The 18,913-nt window shown below is 45.3% G+C and overlaps 1 protein-coding gene across 14 annotated transcripts in view; it reads left to right on the top strand.

The window, feature by feature from the left end:
* Positions 1-18,913, top strand: part of PIKFYVE (phosphoinositide kinase, FYVE-type zinc finger containing) — a 194,361-nt gene that overhangs the window by 1,064 nt on the left and 174,384 nt on the right. For 10 of the 14 annotated variants that reach the window (XM_075933821.1, XM_075933817.1, XM_075933820.1 and 7 more), the window contains 3 exons: positions 2,514-2,695; positions 4,569-4,739; positions 9,145-9,263. In XM_075933821.1, coding sequence (XP_075789936.1) covers positions 2,524-2,695; positions 4,569-4,739; positions 9,145-9,263 — 462 coding nt within the window. In that variant the 5' untranslated portion in view covers positions 2,514-2,523. Of the gene's footprint in view, positions 1-2,513; positions 2,696-4,568; positions 4,740-9,144; positions 9,285-9,309; positions 11,849-18,913 lie in introns of those variants that run through there. The other 4 variants (XM_075933812.1, XM_075933824.1, XM_075933823.1 and 1 more) reach the window with 4 other exon arrangements.

The raw sequence follows: 18,913 nt of genomic DNA, 5'->3' as shown, positions 1-18,913 counted from the left end.
TGCTTCCGTCCACTAACCTTTCCTGTTGATAACATCCAGGTGATGAGACGATTTCCTTTAGATCTCCACCAGAGTTTGTTGTAGAAGTTTTGTTTCTTCATATGAGTGTATAATGCTTTATTTTGGTTTTGTGCAGTATAAAGAAAGAGAGAAAAGAGTGTCTGAGATGAAGGGTTACTTCACTATAGAGGTACCAGTTATTGAGCTGGCTAACCCTCCAGATACACTTTTGCTAGAAACTAGGGATATTAAATATCAGTTAATTGAGTAATCGATTAACCTCACAAATTTCTTATCGGTTAGTTGACTATTTCATAGTCCCCAGGGGTGGGGCTAGCAGCTAGTGTGCTCCAGGGGTGGGGCTAGCAGCAAGTGCTCTCCAGCCCTACTCCCAAGGAACCTCCTACCACTCCATGCTGCTGCCTCTATGGGGTGCCAGGTGGGAGCTGATTCGTGAGGGGAGCCAATTAAAAAACCAGTTTCCCTAGTGGTCTGGCGGCTGCCTGTTGCCTTGTGCTGCTGCCTCTGATACAAAGGTAACAATGCAGGGTGGCAGCACACCCTATCCGGGGGATGGGGTGTGTGTGTGTGTGAGCTCCCAGACCTGGCATGAGTTGGGACTACTTTAAATTCAGAGCTGTGGTGGGGATAAGTCCCAGACCCAGCGCATGCAGGACTGAGCCGGGTTGCTGGCCAGCCTTCTAAAACATTTACTGGCAAGGGGGAGAAGAGGGATGCGTGTAGTCTATAGCATTAACCTAAAAGCTTTTGCTTATTGGTTAATCAACTACATTATTACATCCCTATTAGAAACCACCATATGGAGAGCTTAGATGAGTGACTGCTAATGGGGGGTGGAGGGGAGCTGCCCATGATCTAATGTGATTTGGCAGGCAGCAGGAGAGTGAAACAGTTAAAATAGCCATTAAAATTAATCCTCTTGAAAACATCGACATTTAGATGTTGTAAATATGCTGTTTAAATTTGAATTTGGGCACCTCACTCCAGTTGACTTTAATGGAAAACTAAAGGTATCTAAATAGCTTTGAGAATGTGGGCCTCTGTTCCTGTATTGTAGAATCTTCATGGCAGAGATCTACAAGGCTGCTGTGGTGCAAAACCCTTAGAACAGTAAAGGGGGTATTATAGGCTATGACTGAGGAAATTTGCAGTTTCCTTGTGAAACTTTGGAATAGATTATCTTGGTATTCAAAAGAAAAGACAATTGTTCGCTAGCAATGAAACCAAAGTGTGAAACCAAACATTGCAGGGTGGGATCCCCCAAAAGGGCTAATCTTGCCATACAAACTAGCAAGAAAAAGCAAATCAAGAACTTGCTTGATTTCCTTGCAGATTACACACACGCACACACCTCGCAAAGCGGGGCTCGCAAAGCGGTGGCGAGCCCCTTTCGCGCGATTCTGCGCATGCGCAGATCGCTCTGCGCCGGCTCTTCCAGGTTATTATTTGTCAAGCACTGTGTGTGTGGATATATATACGCTCTCTCTCTCTTTGTTTCTCAGCTCTGTCTGAAAATAAGTCCTGAAAAAGTTGCATATGATCTCTTAAACAAAGGCTTTAGCCACTGTTCTAACCAGTTACACTCTTATGAACATCAGTCTTTACCCTCCCTTCTTTCCCTCTGCAGCAAGATATATTCCTCATTAAATAGTAACTTGATTTCCCAGTTCTGCTTTTATTTGGCATTAGAAGCAGGGATCTAAGCTGCCCATAAAGCAAATGTTGATCCTCATTTCTATTTCTTTATTGGTACCTGGCCTGTGTTCTTGAATTCATCTGTTACTTCTAGTTCTTCCTCCTAAGATTATGAAGTCAGAGTCTCTAATCGTTCTTTGCAGGCAGAATATAACTTCCTCTTGGCAAGTAAAAGCCATTCTCTGTGAACTGACAGTCAAAGAGTGGTATCAGAATAGTGCAGACTGTAAATGCTTATCAGATAGTCGAGTCGACTAGTCGCTTCCCCACCACTTGCTGCCTCTATCAGAAAGAGGGGGTATTTCAAAGTGTCAGCACTGCTTCGAGCCTGGGCCAGCTAGGGTGTCCCCATGTGGCATTTCAAAGCGGCAGCGCTGCATAGAGCCTGGGGTCAGCGGGGGAGTCCTTAGCTGACTCCAGGCTCCATGCAGTGCTGCTGCTTTGAAATGCCATGAGGAGCCTGATGCCGGGCTCCCCACGGTGTTTGAGTGGCAGCACTTCATGGAGCCTAGGGTCAGTGGGGTAGTCTCCAACTGACCCCGGGCTCTCTGCAGCACTGTTGCTTTGAATCATTGTGGGGAGCACAGTGTCAGCAGGGACTGCCCCACTGGCCCCGTTCTCCCGATGCTCTATCAACTAATCTAATAGTCAATGCAAATTTCATTAGTCAATTGAAATTTAACATCCCTAGTGTAGAGCTCACTTTTGGTATCCAATTTCAAAGGCTGCTTTTGCTTTATTATCAGGTTTAGGTTTGTAAAGCATGTGCATTTAATACACTTACGTTATTTTTCCAGAACACATGAGATGGCCACAGATGACAAACAGTCTCCAACACTGGAATCTGTCAGTGATCTGCCCTGCTCTCCTAGCAGTCCCTCTCATCTCACTCACTTCAAACCATTGACTCCTGATCAAGATGAGCCTCCTTTTAAATCTGCCTACAGCTCCTTTGTAAATCTCTTTCGTTTTGGCAAAGGTAAATCTTACAATCAAGCTATAGCTATTAATTGTACCAAATGTCCTACTTCCATATTCATGCATAACTAGTGTATGACACTTCATGAGATGAGGGCATGGGTACTGCCAGCCAGTCAAATGAATGATTAGGAAGGCTCTTATGAGGGTTTTACTTTCTTTAGTGAAATATATGAGCTGGATTCACTTTCTGGCAAGGCAGTAGAACCTTGTTCATAGGATTAAATGTGCCAGGAGTTGAAAATGTGGATGTCTGAGCTGCTTGCAACCTCTGATTATATCCAGATTGAGAGCTGCAGCAGCCAATAGTGCATGGGGAGATGCATTAATAAGCTTCTTTCCACAGGGCTTCTGTAGAGGGTGTAAAGATCATGTTTCTATTAAAAAAAACCTCCCAGGATGGAAGCGATGTACCACTGCATGTCCTGTACAGTGAAATGAGTATTTCTGATGCAAGTTCTATCCCGGCCCTGCTTCTCTCCACTCATATTGGTGATTTCCAAATGGTTAAGTTTCAGTAATGAACATAGGGAAACCACTTCTTAAAATACATTTCTAAAGGCTAATGTGATTCTGCGATGCATAAACAGGATTATTATGGTAAAGAATAGAGATGTTGCTTTTCCTTTCTATTTGTACTGACGTGTCACATTCTCTTATGCACAGTTCAAGAAGATTTTGATAAATTGCCAAGTGTTCAGAGAATAGCCACAAAAATGATTAAAGGATTAGGGAAAAAAGTCTGAGACACTCAAGAAGCTCAATTTAGTTAGCTTGCCAGAGAGAAGAGAAAGGAGCACCTTAATTATGGTCTATAAAAGAGGTGGGCGACTTGTAGCCTGAGGACCATATGCAGGCCATCGGGGTCATATATTTGGCCTGTGAGACATTTTGTTTACCATTGCCCACGTGCAGAGTTGCCAGATTACACTGGTTTCTGTGTATTTTTCTACCGATATTATTAAAGTAACACGTAAAGCAAAGGTACGTGAATTGATGTGCATACTGATCGCACACAACATTGATTGTAAGAGCCATGGGCTACTTCTACATCAGTGAGCATGCCAAGATTTTGATAAGTGGTCAAGGGCTCCACTTTTCAGTGGAGTAGGTGTGTGATCTGGGATGGAGGTTGGGTGCAGAAAGTAGGTTGGGGTAGGAGTGTGGGGTGTGAGAGGAAGTTTGGGTTGTGACCTGGAGCAGAGGATTGGGTTGCAGGGTCCAGGAAGGGGTATAGGTGTAGGAGAGGATTCTGACCTAGGGGAGGGATGTAAGAGGGGGTGCATGGGCTAGGAGGGAATCGGGATGCAGGAGGGGGTAGATTGCCAGAGGCAGGCTCTGGTTGGGAGGTACTTACCTAAGCAGTTCCCAGCCAGCAGCCCAGCAGGGCCCTCAGGCAGGCTCCTTGCCTGCTAGTCGCCCTAGACCACTCAAAACAGCTGGCTGTTCTGTGAGGCTCTCTGAGCTGTGCAATGTGTAGAGGAAGACTGTGTGCTGTCCCTGCCCTCAGCACAACCTTTTGGCTCCCCCTGCCCATGGCACAGAGAGCCACAAGGAACAGAGAGCCAGCTGCTGTATGCTGGAGGATCCTGGCCTGCCCCTGCTCTATATCCTGCTTTATGTCCAGTCAGAATGCTGCTACAGTTCAGTTGGCATGCCATGTAATAAAGAGCCTCCTAGTTTTGAGTTTGTGTAGTGTCTAGCCCCGTGCAATGGGAGCTTTTATCCAGGATGAGTTCCCTATGTATTACAGTATTGCAAATAATAATTCAAATAAACTATCTATAAAGCTTCTTTAGCTTTACATTTTTCTAGTGCTGCTAGATTTCAATGTCTCTCTTCTACTATTGATTTCTTGCTGTTCTTGAACTTAGATGATGGTAGGTTCTCATCTCCTGCAGAGATTGTCCAGGGTGAGCAGCAGGCACTGAGTGGGACTTGGTCCAGTCCTCAGCATACCTCACGGGCACAGTCTCTGAGGTCCCCCAATCCATACAAAAAGCAGCTTACTGGGGAGCTACAACGCAGAGCTTCTACAACTTTAGGTAATATGTGTCTAATTTTAATATTGTTTATATTTTAGTTGGGTGTTGTCTAATCCTGGGAGGTTCTATACCTATATTTCAGGTGCAGCAGCTGAAGGAAAGAGAATTTCAGTGAGTTTTCCAAGGCAAGAACTGGGATTAAAACTTGGGATATTCCTAGCTCTGTTTGCTAGTTAGACTACGTAACTTTCTGTTTAAGTTGCAACTTCTCCTTCTCCTAAGCATGTCTGGTCTTCTCTCAAGGCACTGTAATAACTTGACTAGCACAGCTTTTTATAATCACTGATGACAAAATGTTATCTTGCTCAAGTAAGACTAGCAGAAACTGCTAGGTCAAAAATCTTTAGTCCTCTCTCCATAGCCAGGATTGCATTGCTGGATAAAAGTTTAAATGCCTAATTATTCAGCAGAATTGCAAGTAAACAAAACTGACACTTCTCGATGAACTGCAGGGCACAGTCCTAATATGGTTCCTTAGGTTTCAGTTAGCTGTAGCATTCACTAGTTGCATCTTTGAGGAGGAGATGCCACAGGGACTCTCAGAAAATGCTTTAAATGCTTGATCAAATGATACTATGCCATACTGAATTGCTACTAGCCAGCTATTTGCAATGAACTAAATAATACTGGATTCTGCCATTGTATAACAGCTGAGCCAGTACCTGGATGGCGGCCCTTCAAAGAAAGAGGTGCTGCAGCAAATGGCATTGGTGATTCATGATGTGGAATTGGCAATCCTTATTTCTTTACTATATATTGTAGAAATGTGTGTCTGTCCATCTGTGAGTCTGTTTATTCAAGAACTCCTCCTAACTGGTAAGAGCTAGGACTGCTACATTTGGCATGTAACTTCCTCTTCTTATAACTTCAAGCAAGAGAAGGGTTTGGTTGTGCCAGGACAATGGGATGTGCCTGGAATTAAATTGTTTGTCATAAAATGGAAAAGGAGGGACAGTTATCTTGAGAATTATCAAGGGGCCAGAGATGGAGGTTATAGCTGTCCCTTTGTCCACCCCTGCCAGCCCAATGGGGACTGGGACAGCTATCCACTATATATTTCAGAGAGTCTGTGTGTCTGTCTGTCCCCTAGCTGCGCCTGCTGCAGTAGCCATGGACAAATGCTTCTCACCTGGCCTCGAGCAGTTATGGCGAGAGAGGGCCTGGGTTGTCCTCTCTCCCTGGGGCAAGCTGCATACTGAATCCCTTATCTGCAGCTCCATCACTGAACAATGATTTAAATGAAGAAAAACAAAACTTATTTGTGTTGAGGACACAAGGAATTTCTAGTTCCTGTTAATTTAACACCCCCAGAATGGAGCTAGAGTATTGTACTAGAGATCTTAGATATCGATTAATTTAATAATTGTGTAACTGCATCAAATTTAGCTGTTACGTGATTATTTAATAATCCCTCTGATAGAAAGGCAATAGCACAGGGCAGCAGCAGCCCCTGTCCACGGGGGACCTGAGCTCCCTGTGGACAGAAGTGTTGCAGCGGAGAGATCTGGCCCCAGCAACTGGGCAGTAGCAGAGGGTTGGCAGTGACCACGAAGTTCTGGCTCTGGCAGCAGTGGGACCAGCGGGAGCTGGAGAGCTCCAGCCTAGGGAGTGACAGCTGGCTAGGTAGTGGGGCATAGGGGCAGCGGTTTAGCATGGGCTATTAAGGGAGGGATCTGGTCTGGCAAACCCCCTTGTCCGGGACCAGTCAGGTGCCGAGGGTACTGGACTAGAGAGGTCCACCTGTACTAGTGTTTTGGTGGCTGTAACAGAGAAAGGAGGTAATAGGGAATGAACATGTAGGAAAGAAGAGATGACATGGGAGAAACTGAATGATACCTAGAATGCAGTCTCTTCTATTGTTATGTCAGCATGTAGACAACTACATGATTATTTTTAATCCTATCAACTACATGCATTTCCCTCATCCCTTACTGCCTCTGTATGAGAGGCAACAAGGGAGAGGGTTAGCAAGAGCCAGTGCCTGCGGGGAGCCTACACAAGCAGTGGATCTGCTGCTCCCCATCCCCCTCATGCTGCTGCTTCTTGATTCAGAGGCAGCAATGTGGAGGATGAAGGGAGGGGGGTTGGCGGGAGCCAGTACGTGCAGGAAGCTGACTCTTAAGCTAGCTCTCTGTCTGTGTTGGCTCCGTGGACTACCTGCCCTCCTTGCTGCCTCCTACAGGGGCAGCAGGGGTGGTTGGGCAGGCAGGAACCAGTGCTACCTGTCACCCTGCACAGCTGCTTCTGTGGCGTGGGCTCCCCGGGAGTGGGGGTGGGAGTGTACTGGCTGCAGGCCCAGCCATTTGATGTGGTTACACGCTGTCTAACTCCCCTACTATCTTACATGCACTAGATTCTGTTCTTGTTGTGCACTCTGTCTCCTGACATTTCAGAACCCTTACGTAGGAGAAATGGGAATTGACTCAAGTAAATTAAGAGACATTGGGTCAATTTTAATTAAAACTTTCTTTCCGTTATTTGGTGAATGAGCCTCGTATGTGACATCATTTGTCCTTCTGACCTGTTAAGTAAAAGTTAATTTTTAAATCTAACTAGTATAAAGTTAGCTATGTAAATATAAATTTTCCCTAACTATATTATCCTGAGTTGCAACATGGTTACTTAATTTAAACACACTTATTTTCTGAAACCATTTGTTTAAAAAGAGCTTTGACTGGTGTGAGAGGCTGGTTCAGTGGAAGTTTTGATACATCTGATAGCCACCTGTCACTAGAACATATGCCCATCTGGAAGTTGATGCATTTACCGTATATTCCGGCGTACAAGACGACCTCTGATGTTAAAAAACATCCCCCAAAAATCGGGGGTCGTCTTGTACGCCGGGTATACATCCCAGGCGCGCCTGGGCTGCTCCCCCGCCGGCTTCCCCCGAGGCTTTCAAAGCCGCGGAGGGGCTCCGGCGGGGGAGCAGCCCAGGCGCGCCTGGGATGCCCCCCCCGCCGGCTTCCCCCGAGGCTTTCAAAGCCGCGGAGGGGCTCCGGCGGGGGAGCAGCCCAGGCGCGCCTGGGATGCCCCCCCGCCAGCTTCCCCCAAGGCTTTCAAAGCTGCTGCGGCTTTGCTCCCGGTGCCTCTGGTCTGCTGGGGACCATCTCCAGCAGACCAGGGACACCGGGAGCAAAGGAGGCGGAGGGGCGCTGGGGTATAAGATGAAACCCTATCTTTTAATTAAAAAGATAGGGGGTCGTCTTATACGCCCAGTCGCCCTATACGCCGGAAAATACGGTATTTTCATGGCTGTCCCTCTGAACATAGTACTGGGATTACTCTGCTGGAGATAGGGAAGAGACCTTAAGATTTAAAGTAGTAAAGACATTTATGTTCACTCAATATCCTCCCTGTACTTGTATCCTGTTAAAATACCTATAGACATACTCCAAAATGGCACTGACTTTGGTCTTTAGATCTTGTTATACCTTTAACCACCTGAAATTTAAACATATCGGAACACAACATTTTAAGAAAAGATTCTTATTGCAGATCTGTAGTGGTTTTAGTGGTTTGTGGACAAATGTCCAAATGTTTTCTTGCATCTGGGTTTAAAGTTTCTAGGAATGAAGCCTTTCAATAGATTACAAGCAGATATTTTTAGTTAACTGTAATTTTTAAAGCTATTTTACAGGTAAGATTTCTCCTGCCACACCCCCAAAGTTAGAATCTGATTTTTACTGCACAGCAACAGTTAACACACTCTTGTTAGTGTTGTCAGCATTCCTGCTGACATCAGTGATATATAAAGCAGTAAACAAAAAGCAGCCATGTTTATTTGCTCTGTACTAGAGGGAGCAAAATAAAGTGTTAGATGGAGAGCAAGGAAGCTGGTAAACTTGAAGTTGTTTTGGAAAGCAAACAATGTAAAGAAGTAACACTCATTTAAAAGGCAGGAAAAAATGCACAACCAAGGAGAATTGTTGTAAACATTTTGAAAGGACTGACTCTTATTGCACCCTAAATATCAAAGATCACTTAAGTTTATGTTTGTAACACAATTGGTGAAACTAACTGGGGGGAAAAAACTGAACATGACGATTACGATTAAGCTGCTGAAGTGAAACCTGTGGATGCACTTCTTTGTTTTCTTACTGAATCCGACTTTATTAATGGAGACTCTTAACTATGTTTAGAATTTGCATAAATAGTTATTGCTGTTATGGCTGTTTATATAGTAAAGGGCTACATTTAAGGTCTCTTCTGCAATCTGGTGATTGTGTGTTTCAGAAAATATTCTAAAATGAGACTGCTAATATATGAGAATTGCATTTTTCTTTTCAGAAAACACTAGATAAAAACTACCACTTGTTCTGAACAATGCCTATTTAAGTTCTCTTTGACATTATACTAGAGGGAACAGATGGATTTTTATATAACCATCTCTTCTCCTCTTCAGACACACGAAAGAAAGTAGACTCTTCGGTAAGTGGCCATGATCCTCGGACAGCTGTTCAGCTTAGAAGTCTCAGCACAGTCTTAAAACGTCTCAAAGAAATCATGGAAGGGAAAAGCCAGGTACTGCATCAAGGGTTTTAAGTGAGTTGGGTCAATCAAAGCACATAGAAATTAAAATGTTAAAGGGTTCTGTGTTCCACATTTTGCCAGTGGAAAAAAGCAAAAACCTTATGAAGTTCTGCTGCTGCTGTTGCGGTTTTTTTTGTTTAACTAGCATTCAGTAGAACCATATGAGTAAACTCGCTATATTGGAATGTGGAATGGGAAGAAATTCAAACTGGTGAAGTCAAAAGAAATCTGAAGTTCAACAAGGGCATCTTGCTCATCTGATGAAGTGGATTTTACTTACAGAAGCTCCCGATCCTATTAGTTACTCTCTAAAAAGCCATAGGACTACTCTTTGCTTTTAAAGCTACAAACTAACAGAGTTATCCCTCTGAGGCTTTAAATACAGTCACATCAAACTGAGTTTAACAAGCTGGGAATATTTGCCTGAAACAATCCACCCTACTGCTGGGAAAAAGATAAATGTAATCTGTTTAGTTCCACTTCCCTTCCAACCCCAGTGGGGTTGATTGTCTGTCTGGAGATCTGTAGTGTGAATGGAGGAGACCTAACATGACTAGCCACGCCTGGGGACAAGGAGCAAACAGGCAGTTGTGCATCTTAATTAACAATAATACTGGGAATGGGTGAAATTAGGAAGGTTTTAGCATGTGAGCTGTTATAGCAGACTGGCTATAACTTTTTTTGCTGACAAAAGATGATAAACTAAAGTGCAGGCTGAAATCCTTCTCTTCAACTAAGGGATGAGGATGAGAAATTAGCTAAGGAATAGGGATAAATATTGGATGGGAATTTTCAAGGACTTTGCAGAGACAGTAATTTCAGCAGGTTGTGGTTGGCTAGCAGGTCTGCAGCAGAGTCTTGTCAAAGACTTTGCAGTGGCTCTGTCAGCATCTTGAATCGAGAGGTTGACTCTACCTTTTGTTTTCTTTATCCGGAAAGAAGGCATGCAGCTGGGTCTGGCATTCCTGCTCGTTCAGGAGTTCTTGATCAGTGCCTTTGGAATCTGAAACCAGAATAAAAGAATCGGTCATTTCCTCCTACCATGGGTTCACAAACTGGGGAGTTATAAAGAAATTCCAAGGGGGGGGGCAGTGGCGCGAGGTGACCCAGGTGTCCCCCCACCCCCAGTTTTGCTGCTATTTTTGTTTTGTTTTTCGGCCCCGGTCAGTTCCTGGTCCCTCCCCTCCCCCCAAAGTTTTGCTGCTATTTGGAGGGAGGGGGCACGCGAGGGTTTCTCAAATCAAAAAGGGGATATGATGCTGTAAAGTTTGGGAACCACTGTCCTAGACCAATTCTCAAACCTCCTGAGGAATGCTCTTACCCTATTATGAATACTCTGCACGTGTGCATTCCACCCTGGCCAGAAAAGTTGAACTCTATTTTTAAATGATCCAAATATATCAAGTTGGTAGAAGGATGTCATGTAGGATGAATTACTGGAGACATCAGTAAGGAGAGATTGATCGTCATTTGGGGAGACCTGTGCTAATCAGAAGACATGAACTAGTGCGCTAGCAGAAGAATCTCTGCTTCAGTGTAAAAAAAGTTTGGGTCCCCCTTTACCAATCTGTTATTACAGAGTTGTACATAAAGTCATGAATCCACTGTTAACTCTTCAATGCTGGCAGCTTTTGAAGGACCCAATACAACTTTCCAGGCATCTTCCAAACTCTTGGAAGATAAGGTCATCACAGTCAAGCACTTGCTGCTATGAACCAGTGAAGCCATGAGATGTTTGATATCCTTGTGTGCAGGCTGCAATTATATAATTACTATGGCCACGTCCAAACAAATTGCAATATATTCTCTCAATGTGGAGCTATTCAGCTGCTATATGAAATTACTCAAACAAGCATTTTCTTATTGTGAGTCCTGATACAAGTATACTATAGAACAAGTAGTCTTTATCTGAAATGCACATGAGATGCTAAAATAATAATGGTCCTGTAGCACCTTAGAGACTACCAAAAATATATAAGGTGCTACAAGATCGTTGTTTAAATGTTTTTGTTACAGACTAACATGGCTACCCCTCTGACACTTTTAAACACGAGATGCTAAAAATGTTTGCACTAAAGCATGCAGCATCAGAGACATTGGCTTAGTCAAAGCTGCTTTATGGGCACACTGCTGTGTTGCTGATCTCATTTGACAAAAGTTCAGTTTGGTTCTATTCCTTTAGAAATAATGCCTTCTTTATGGGACGTAAATGTTTCTAGTATTGTGTGATGGATATCCTTCAATCCAAAGGGCATTTGTGTTGACAGTTCTAGATTTTTAAAGTTTATTTTTGTATCTTAAATTTTTTCACCTAAGGCTTATGTGGCGGGATGGTGAAGAATATCAGGCGCTAATCAGCATTTTTTACAATATTTTGCCGTCAGACATTGAAGACTGCATATATTGAGCAGTCACTTCGAAACATATTTGTTTGCAAAAAGTGATCATTATACTCAGTGCGGTTGTGAGATTTGGCACTACTTTGTTTGCAATTACAGCATGTGTGCCTGGCATGATGATCAAGTGACTTGCATATTTTTACTGCATCATTTTTATTGGCCTCAGACATTTTTCAGGTATGGTTGTACTATGTGCACTCATCTGGATTTAATGCTTCTCGATTAACGGAAGCTATAATTGCATGCTGCATGCACAGCCAATGCTTGTCTTCACTGAACAACTAGCTGGGGTTTTCAGACTAATCCTATGATGGCTATAAGAAGGAACGCTATTACAGTGCTGAAAATATCAGTCTTAGGCAAAAAAAGTATGTTTTTTTTTTTTTGCAAGACCTCTGCACAAGCTTTTCAAGTGGTGACCCAGTGGGAGTCACTGCAATAGACAGACCAAATTACTGTTGAATGTTCCTTATATATGTACAGTTGTATATAGAATCTGCTTTAACAACTCACTAGCTGAGGGTCTGTCATATAGTATGGATGAGCAGGGGAAGGAAAATACATGTGCTGTTGAAGTCTTATCTACAGTTCATGGGTTTTTGATTAAACACTTTCTTAGTGGACCAGTCAGAGTCAAAATTTGATCAGGATAATTTAGTTTAGCTCAGTAGCTAAGAACCTGATTAATCATTTTACTTACCTTGTAGCTTCTTGCAATGCTGGCTCAAATACATGAAATATATAACTGGAAACTGCAGTTAACTCATGTGGTTAACTCACATTAATCTTAATTACAATTAATTGCAGTTTTAATTGCATTATTAAATAGAATATCAACTGAAACGCAGTAAATATTTTGGATGCTTTCTACATTGTATTCTGTTGTAATTGAAATAATATAATTGACAGTGTGCAGAGCTCACTTTTTATTATGAATATTGGCACTGTAAAGTATTTTTCAGTTCACCTATACAAATACTGTAGCACAGTCTCTTTATCGTGAAAGTTGAACTTGTGAAAGTTGAATCATAAAAAAATTGCACTGAAAATGAAACAGTATAAAACTTTAGAGCCTACAAGTCCACTCAGTTGTCCTACTTGTTCAGTCAGTCACTCTCACCAGCGTGTTTACATTTCAGGAGATAATGCTGTCTGTTTTCTTAGCCTGTTCTTGTTTTCAGATGACTGTTTCTCATGACACTGTTGTAGCTGGTGTCACAAGATATTTACATGCCAGAGGCACTAAAGATATGTCCTGCTTTGACGACCATTCCAGAGGACATACTTGCAGAAAGATGAATTTTATTTTTTGGTGTTTCAGGTTCTGCAGTTTCCGCATTGGAGTTACTCTTATGTAGGGATGTAAAATCCTGTACAAATTTTTCACTGGTTAAGCTACAGGTTTAACTGATTAACTGTCCACAGTGCCATGCCATGCCCCAGGGGGAGGCTGCTCAGGATGCCCGGCCCCTTTCCGTTTGGCACACCGAGAAGGGCCCACTATCCTACAGGCGGAGGGGCTGCTTGGGCCAGGAAGGCCTGACGCGCTTGGTTGGGGGTCTGCTGGACAGGGCATGAATTGTCTGATTAAAACTTTGCACCCTACTTTTAAGGCTTCTGAAAGCTTGCTCCATGTCTCATCCCTCTCAGATTTTAAAAAGTACTTCAGAGTATTAAACTTTGTGTTGACTCATAGAGCTGGAAGAGACCTCAGGAGGTCATCAAGTCTAGCCCCCTGCCCAAGGCAGAACCAATCCCAACTAAACCAGGGCTTCGTCAAGCCAAGACTTAAAAACTTCTAGGGATGGAGATTTCACCATCTCCCTAGGTAACCCATGCCAGTGCTTCACCACCCTCCTAGGAAAATATTTTTCCACCTCTCCCACTGTAACTTGAGACCATTGCTCCTCGTTGTGCCATCCGTCACTACTGTGAACAGCCTTCCTTCATCCTCTTTGGAACCTCCAATCAGGAAGTTGAAGGCTGCTATCAAATCCCCCCTTCACTCTTCTCTTCTGCAGACTAAACAAACCCAAATCCCTCAGTCTCTCCTCATTAGGGGGCTCCTCTCCAGCCCCCTAATCATTTTGGTCGCCTTCCACTAGAATGCGTCCACATCCTTTCTATGGTGGGCGGGGGGCGGGGGGGGGGGGCAGAATTGGACACAGTACTCCACATGTGGCCTCACCAGAGCTGAATAAAAAGGAATAATCACTTCTCTGGATCTGCTGGCAATGCTCCTCCTAATGCACCCTAATACGCCATTTGCCGCCTTGGCTACAAGGGCACATTGTTGACTCATAACCAGCTTCTCATCCACTGTAATCCCCAGGTCCTTTTCTGCAGAACTGCTACGTAGCCTATCAGTCCCCAGCCTGTAACAATGCTTCGGAATCTTCCATCCCAAGTGCAGGACTCTACACTTGTCCTTGTTGCACCCATCAGATTTCTTTTGGCCCAATCCCCTAATCTGTCCAGGTCACTCTGGATCATCTAACTCTCCCCCTAGCTTAGTGTCATCTGCAAACTTGCTGAGGGCACAATCCATCCCCTCATCTAGGTCATTCATAAGATGTTGAACAAAACCGATCCTGGAACAGATCCTTGGGACACTCCGCTAGAAACTGACCGCCAACCTGACATCGAGCTGTTGATCACTACCCGTTGGGCCTTACCATCTAGCCAGTTTCTATCCATCTTACAGTACATTTATCCAATCCTTGTTCCCCTAACTTGCTGGCAAGAATATTGTGGGAGAGGGTATCAAAAGCTTTGCTACAGTCAAAGTATGTCCCATCCACTGACTTCCCCATATTCACAGAGCCAGTTGCCTCATCATATAAGCTAAGATTAGTCAGGCACGACTTTACCTTTGTGAATACATGTTGACTAATCCTGATCACTTCCCTCTCCCAAGTGCTTCAAAATGGATTATTGGAGGATCCCCTCTATGATTTTTCTGGGGACTGAGGTAAGGCTGACTGGTCTGTAGTTCCCTGGATTGTCCTCCTTCTCTTTTTTAAAAATGGGCACCACATTTGCCTTTTTCCAATCATCTGGGATCTCTCCCGATCTCCACTAGTTTTCAAAGATAATGGCCAAAGGCTCCACAATGACATTTGCCAGCTCCCTCAGTACCATCGGATGCATTAAATCCAGGCCCATGGATTTGTGTATGTTTAGCTTTTCTACATAGTTCCTAACTTGTTCTTTCTCCACCAAGGGCTGTCCACCTCCTTCCCATGCTGCGTTGTCTAGTTCATTTGTCTTGGAGCTGACCTTGTCTGTGAAGACAGAGGCAAAGAAAGCATTGAGTACTTCAGCTTTTTCCACATCATCTGTCACTAGGTTACCTCCCTCATCCTGTAAGGGCCCCACACTCTCTCTGATTACCCTCTTATTGCTAACATGCCTGTAGAAACCTTTCTTGTTATCCTTCACTTCCCTTGCTAGCTGCAATTCCAGTTGCACTTTCACTTTCCTGATAACTCCCCTGCATTCTCGAGCAATACAGGCAGTCCCCGGGTTACGTACAAGATAGGGACTGTAGGTTTGATCTTACATACAAATTCAACTTAAGTCGGAACTGGTACATATTGTAGGGGAAACTCTAGCCAAACATTTCTCCAGAGCTCAGTTTTATTCTCCCACACCTCACTTCCCTCAGTCCTTTATTCTCAAGCTGAGGTGTCTGCTGAGAGAAGCCGCTCCGCGTCTCCCTGGTCTGCTAGGGGCTGGGGGTGAGGGCGCTAGCTTCGCGTCTCCCTGGTCTGCTGGGGGGAAGCAGCTAGTGCGGGGTTGCCTCACCCCGTTTGTAAGTAGGGATCCAATGTAAGTCAGATCCATGTAACCCGGGGACTGCCCGTATATTCATATTACTCTCTAGTCATCTGTCCAAGTTTTCACTTCCTGTAAGCTTCCTTTTTGTGTTTAAGCTCCCCAAGGATATCCCTGGATATGCCTTCTATCGAGGAAGTCGCCTACCATATTTGCTTTTCTTGCTGCGCATCAGGATGGTTACTACTTGTGCCTTTAATAAGGCTTCTTTAAAATACTGTCAGCTTTCCTGGACTCCTTTCCCCTTCATGTAAGCATCCCAGGGAATCCTCCCCCCATCAGTTCTCTGAGGGAATCAAAGTCTCCTTCTGAAGTCCAGGGTGTGTATTTTGCTACTCGCCTTTCTTCCTTTTGTCAGCATCCTGAAATCTACCATCTCATGGTCACTGCTTCCCAGGTTGTCACCCACCTCTACTTCCCCTACTAGTTCTTCCCTGTTCGTTAGCAGCTGGTCAAGCTGCTCATGGTCCCTGGTTGGTTCCTTCAGCACTTGTGTCAAGAAGTTATCCCAACATTCTTTAAAAACTTCCTGGATTGTCTGTGTACTGCTGTATTGGTCTCCCAACAGCTGTCAGGGTGATTAAAGTCGCCCATGAGAACCAGGGCCTGCAATCTGGAAGCCTCTCTCAGCTGTCCAAAAAGAGCCTCATCTACCTCATCCACTTGATCCGGTGGTCTATAGCAGAGGCCAACCACAACATCACCCCTGTTGCTTCCACCTCAACTTAACCCATAGACTCTCAACAGTCTTTTCTCCCTCTAAATGCTGGAGCTCTGAGCAATCATACTGCTCTTACATACAATGCAACTCCTCCTCCTTTTCTCCCCCGCCTGTTCTTCCTGAACAGTTTATACCCTTCCATGACAGTGTTCCAGTCATATCATAGTTCTTTGACTGGGCCAGGGTTTCTAATTTTTTCTGTTTGTTTCCCAGGCTTCTTGCATTTGTGTACAAACACCTTAGATAACCAGTTGATCGCCCTACCTTCTCCATCCGAATCTGGGGTCCTCCTTTGTTGCTCATTCCTCCTTGTGTTTCTTCCCGGTGTCCGACTTTCTCAGTTACCTCAGGGCTTTGATCACCGTCCCTCAACGAACCTAGTTTAAAGCCCTCCTCACTGCATTTGGAAGCCTGCTTGTGAAGATGCTCTTTCCTCTCTTGGTTAGGTGGATCCCATCTCTTCCTAACAATTCTTGTGCCCGGAACAGAGTCCCATGGTCGAAGAAACCAAAGCCCTCTCTCCGACAGCACCTACGCAACCATGCATTTACTTTCTCAATTCGACGATCCCTACCCAGACCTTTTCCTTCAACCGGAAGGATGGATGAGAACACCACTTGAGCTTCAAATTCCTTGATCCTTCTTCCTAGCGCTACATAATCCTCTGTGACCTGTCAAGTTCATTCTTGGCCGTATCATTAGTTCCTACATGGAGAAGCAGGAAGGGGTAGTGATTGGAAGGTTTAATCACTTTCAGAAGACTCTCGGTGACATCCTGAATGCAAACTCCTGGTAAGCAGCACACTTCTTGAGATTGCCGGTCTGGATGACTGTCCCTTTTTAGTATGGAGTCCCTGACCACCACCACCACCCATCGTCGTCTTTTGGGGGTGGTGGTTGTGGAACCCCTATGCCTTCTGGTAGATGGTGTTCCCTTCTGATTTCTTCCCTGAGAAGTCCCTGCCAAAGCATTCTCCGCCTTATCTTGTACTACCCTGACTGGCTGTTCAGCCTGCTGTGCCTGCAGGATTAAACGCTGCCTTCTATCGAGGAAGTCTTTATTCTCTTTGATACTTGGGCCTCAAGTCCTCAAATTTTTTCTTCCAAAATGGTGACCAGCTTGCACTTAGTGCAGATGAAATCCCTTCTTTCTTTGTCGAGTAGTGTCCTTGAGGGTGCTCCACTCAAGGTGCTGGGCTTGTCCCGGCGCCGCAAACCCGAGGATTTTCAGTAGCAGTAGTGTGTCGTCGCCCCCCCCCCCTCCCTCCCACCGGACCGTGCATGTGCGACTACTGCTTTGCGCCTCTCAGCTGAGCGCGTTCCGGCTAGTCAGTTTCCTTCCAACAGTCCGCGTCTGCAGACGGAGTTATCTTATGCTCCCCCTTCCTGTCTGAGGAGTGAGGGAGATTAGTTAGTTTAGCTTGTTCTTGTGTTGCTTTCAAAAGTTATTAGTGTTAGTGTAGTTGTTGTAGTTCCTGGTCAGATTTAAAAAAAACAGAAACAAAACTTTTTCCTGTGCTTGTTCTTTCAAGCCTCTGGTCGCATTAACGATGCCAGGATCACCTGGTTTTAAAAAGTGCGCCCAGTGCCAGGATGCCATGCTGGCATCAGATGGGCACCCTCGGTGCATAAAGTGTCTCGGGGATGGACATGTCCCGATGAAGTGCAGTCACTGCGCTAAATTAAGGGTGTGTGCCAGGTGGGACCAAGAACTCAGACTGAGTTCTCCTGTTCAGTAAAGCTCTCCAGGTTCCAGAGATGTTGGAGTCACTCCCCTCGGAGGAGCTTAAGGATCGGCTGGCTCAAGAGAACCTCCCCGGCACGGCGGGCAGGGTGAGCACCGGGGACAGACCGGGAACCTTTGGCTGTTCGCCGAGGTATCCCGCGGACAAGACGGGCAAGGGCCAAAGCTCCTCAGTCTCCACCCGAATCCATGGCAAGGACCCTATCCTGGCACCGGCTGCAGGCTCACAGGCAGAGTTGGAGCTGGCAACGGCTCCAACGGCCGCTCTGAGGCCAGCAACGGACACCCCGGCACCGGCTTTTCCCGCGCATGCGTGGGTGAGCACAGCCGCAACAGCAGCAGTGCCGGCGTCTTCCCCAGCTGTTGCGGCTTCATTCTCCCAGGTGCTGGAGTCAGCGGCACCGGGATCGGCGCCGCAGGAGGGAACTTTCAGTTCAGAGCCCTTGGCACCGGCATTATCAGCACTTGTCCTGCAGCCAACGGCACCGGGTCAGCCAATAAGCAGGCAGGCTGTGGAGGTTGCTTCATTCTGTCAGCCCGCTATGCTCTGCACCTTTGCCTACCCTCAACTCCTCGGTGCCGACCAAGGCACAGCACAAGTGTGCACGACTCCGGACACCATCTTTGACACCGGACTGTGTCATGTTTTCACCCAGACCGATGTCAGCTGCCTCATCTTATTCTAGTGATTGTCACCACGCTCGTCGTCATTATGCATCAGCCGGAGACCATTACTACCGATCATCTCGCCACTCACCGCCAAGACGGTATTACCGAGAGCACTACACTAGATCTCCCTCTCACCATTCCAGGAGATCCTTTTCACCAAGGTCCCCAAGACCCTTGGGATAGTCTCGTCAGTATGACATGATGAGGAAGCACTCTTCTAGACGTTCCCCGAGTCCATGCTACAGACATCATTGAGCGATGTTATTATGAC

This window comes from Pelodiscus sinensis, chromosome 7 (assembly GCF_049634645.1).
Source record: "Pelodiscus sinensis isolate JC-2024 chromosome 7, ASM4963464v1, whole genome shotgun sequence".
Classification (NCBI taxonomy): domain Eukaryota; kingdom Metazoa; phylum Chordata; order Testudines; family Trionychidae; genus Pelodiscus; species Pelodiscus sinensis.
The sequence above is the reverse complement of the archived record's forward strand: the minus strand, read 5'-3'. Positions and strand labels throughout refer to the sequence as shown.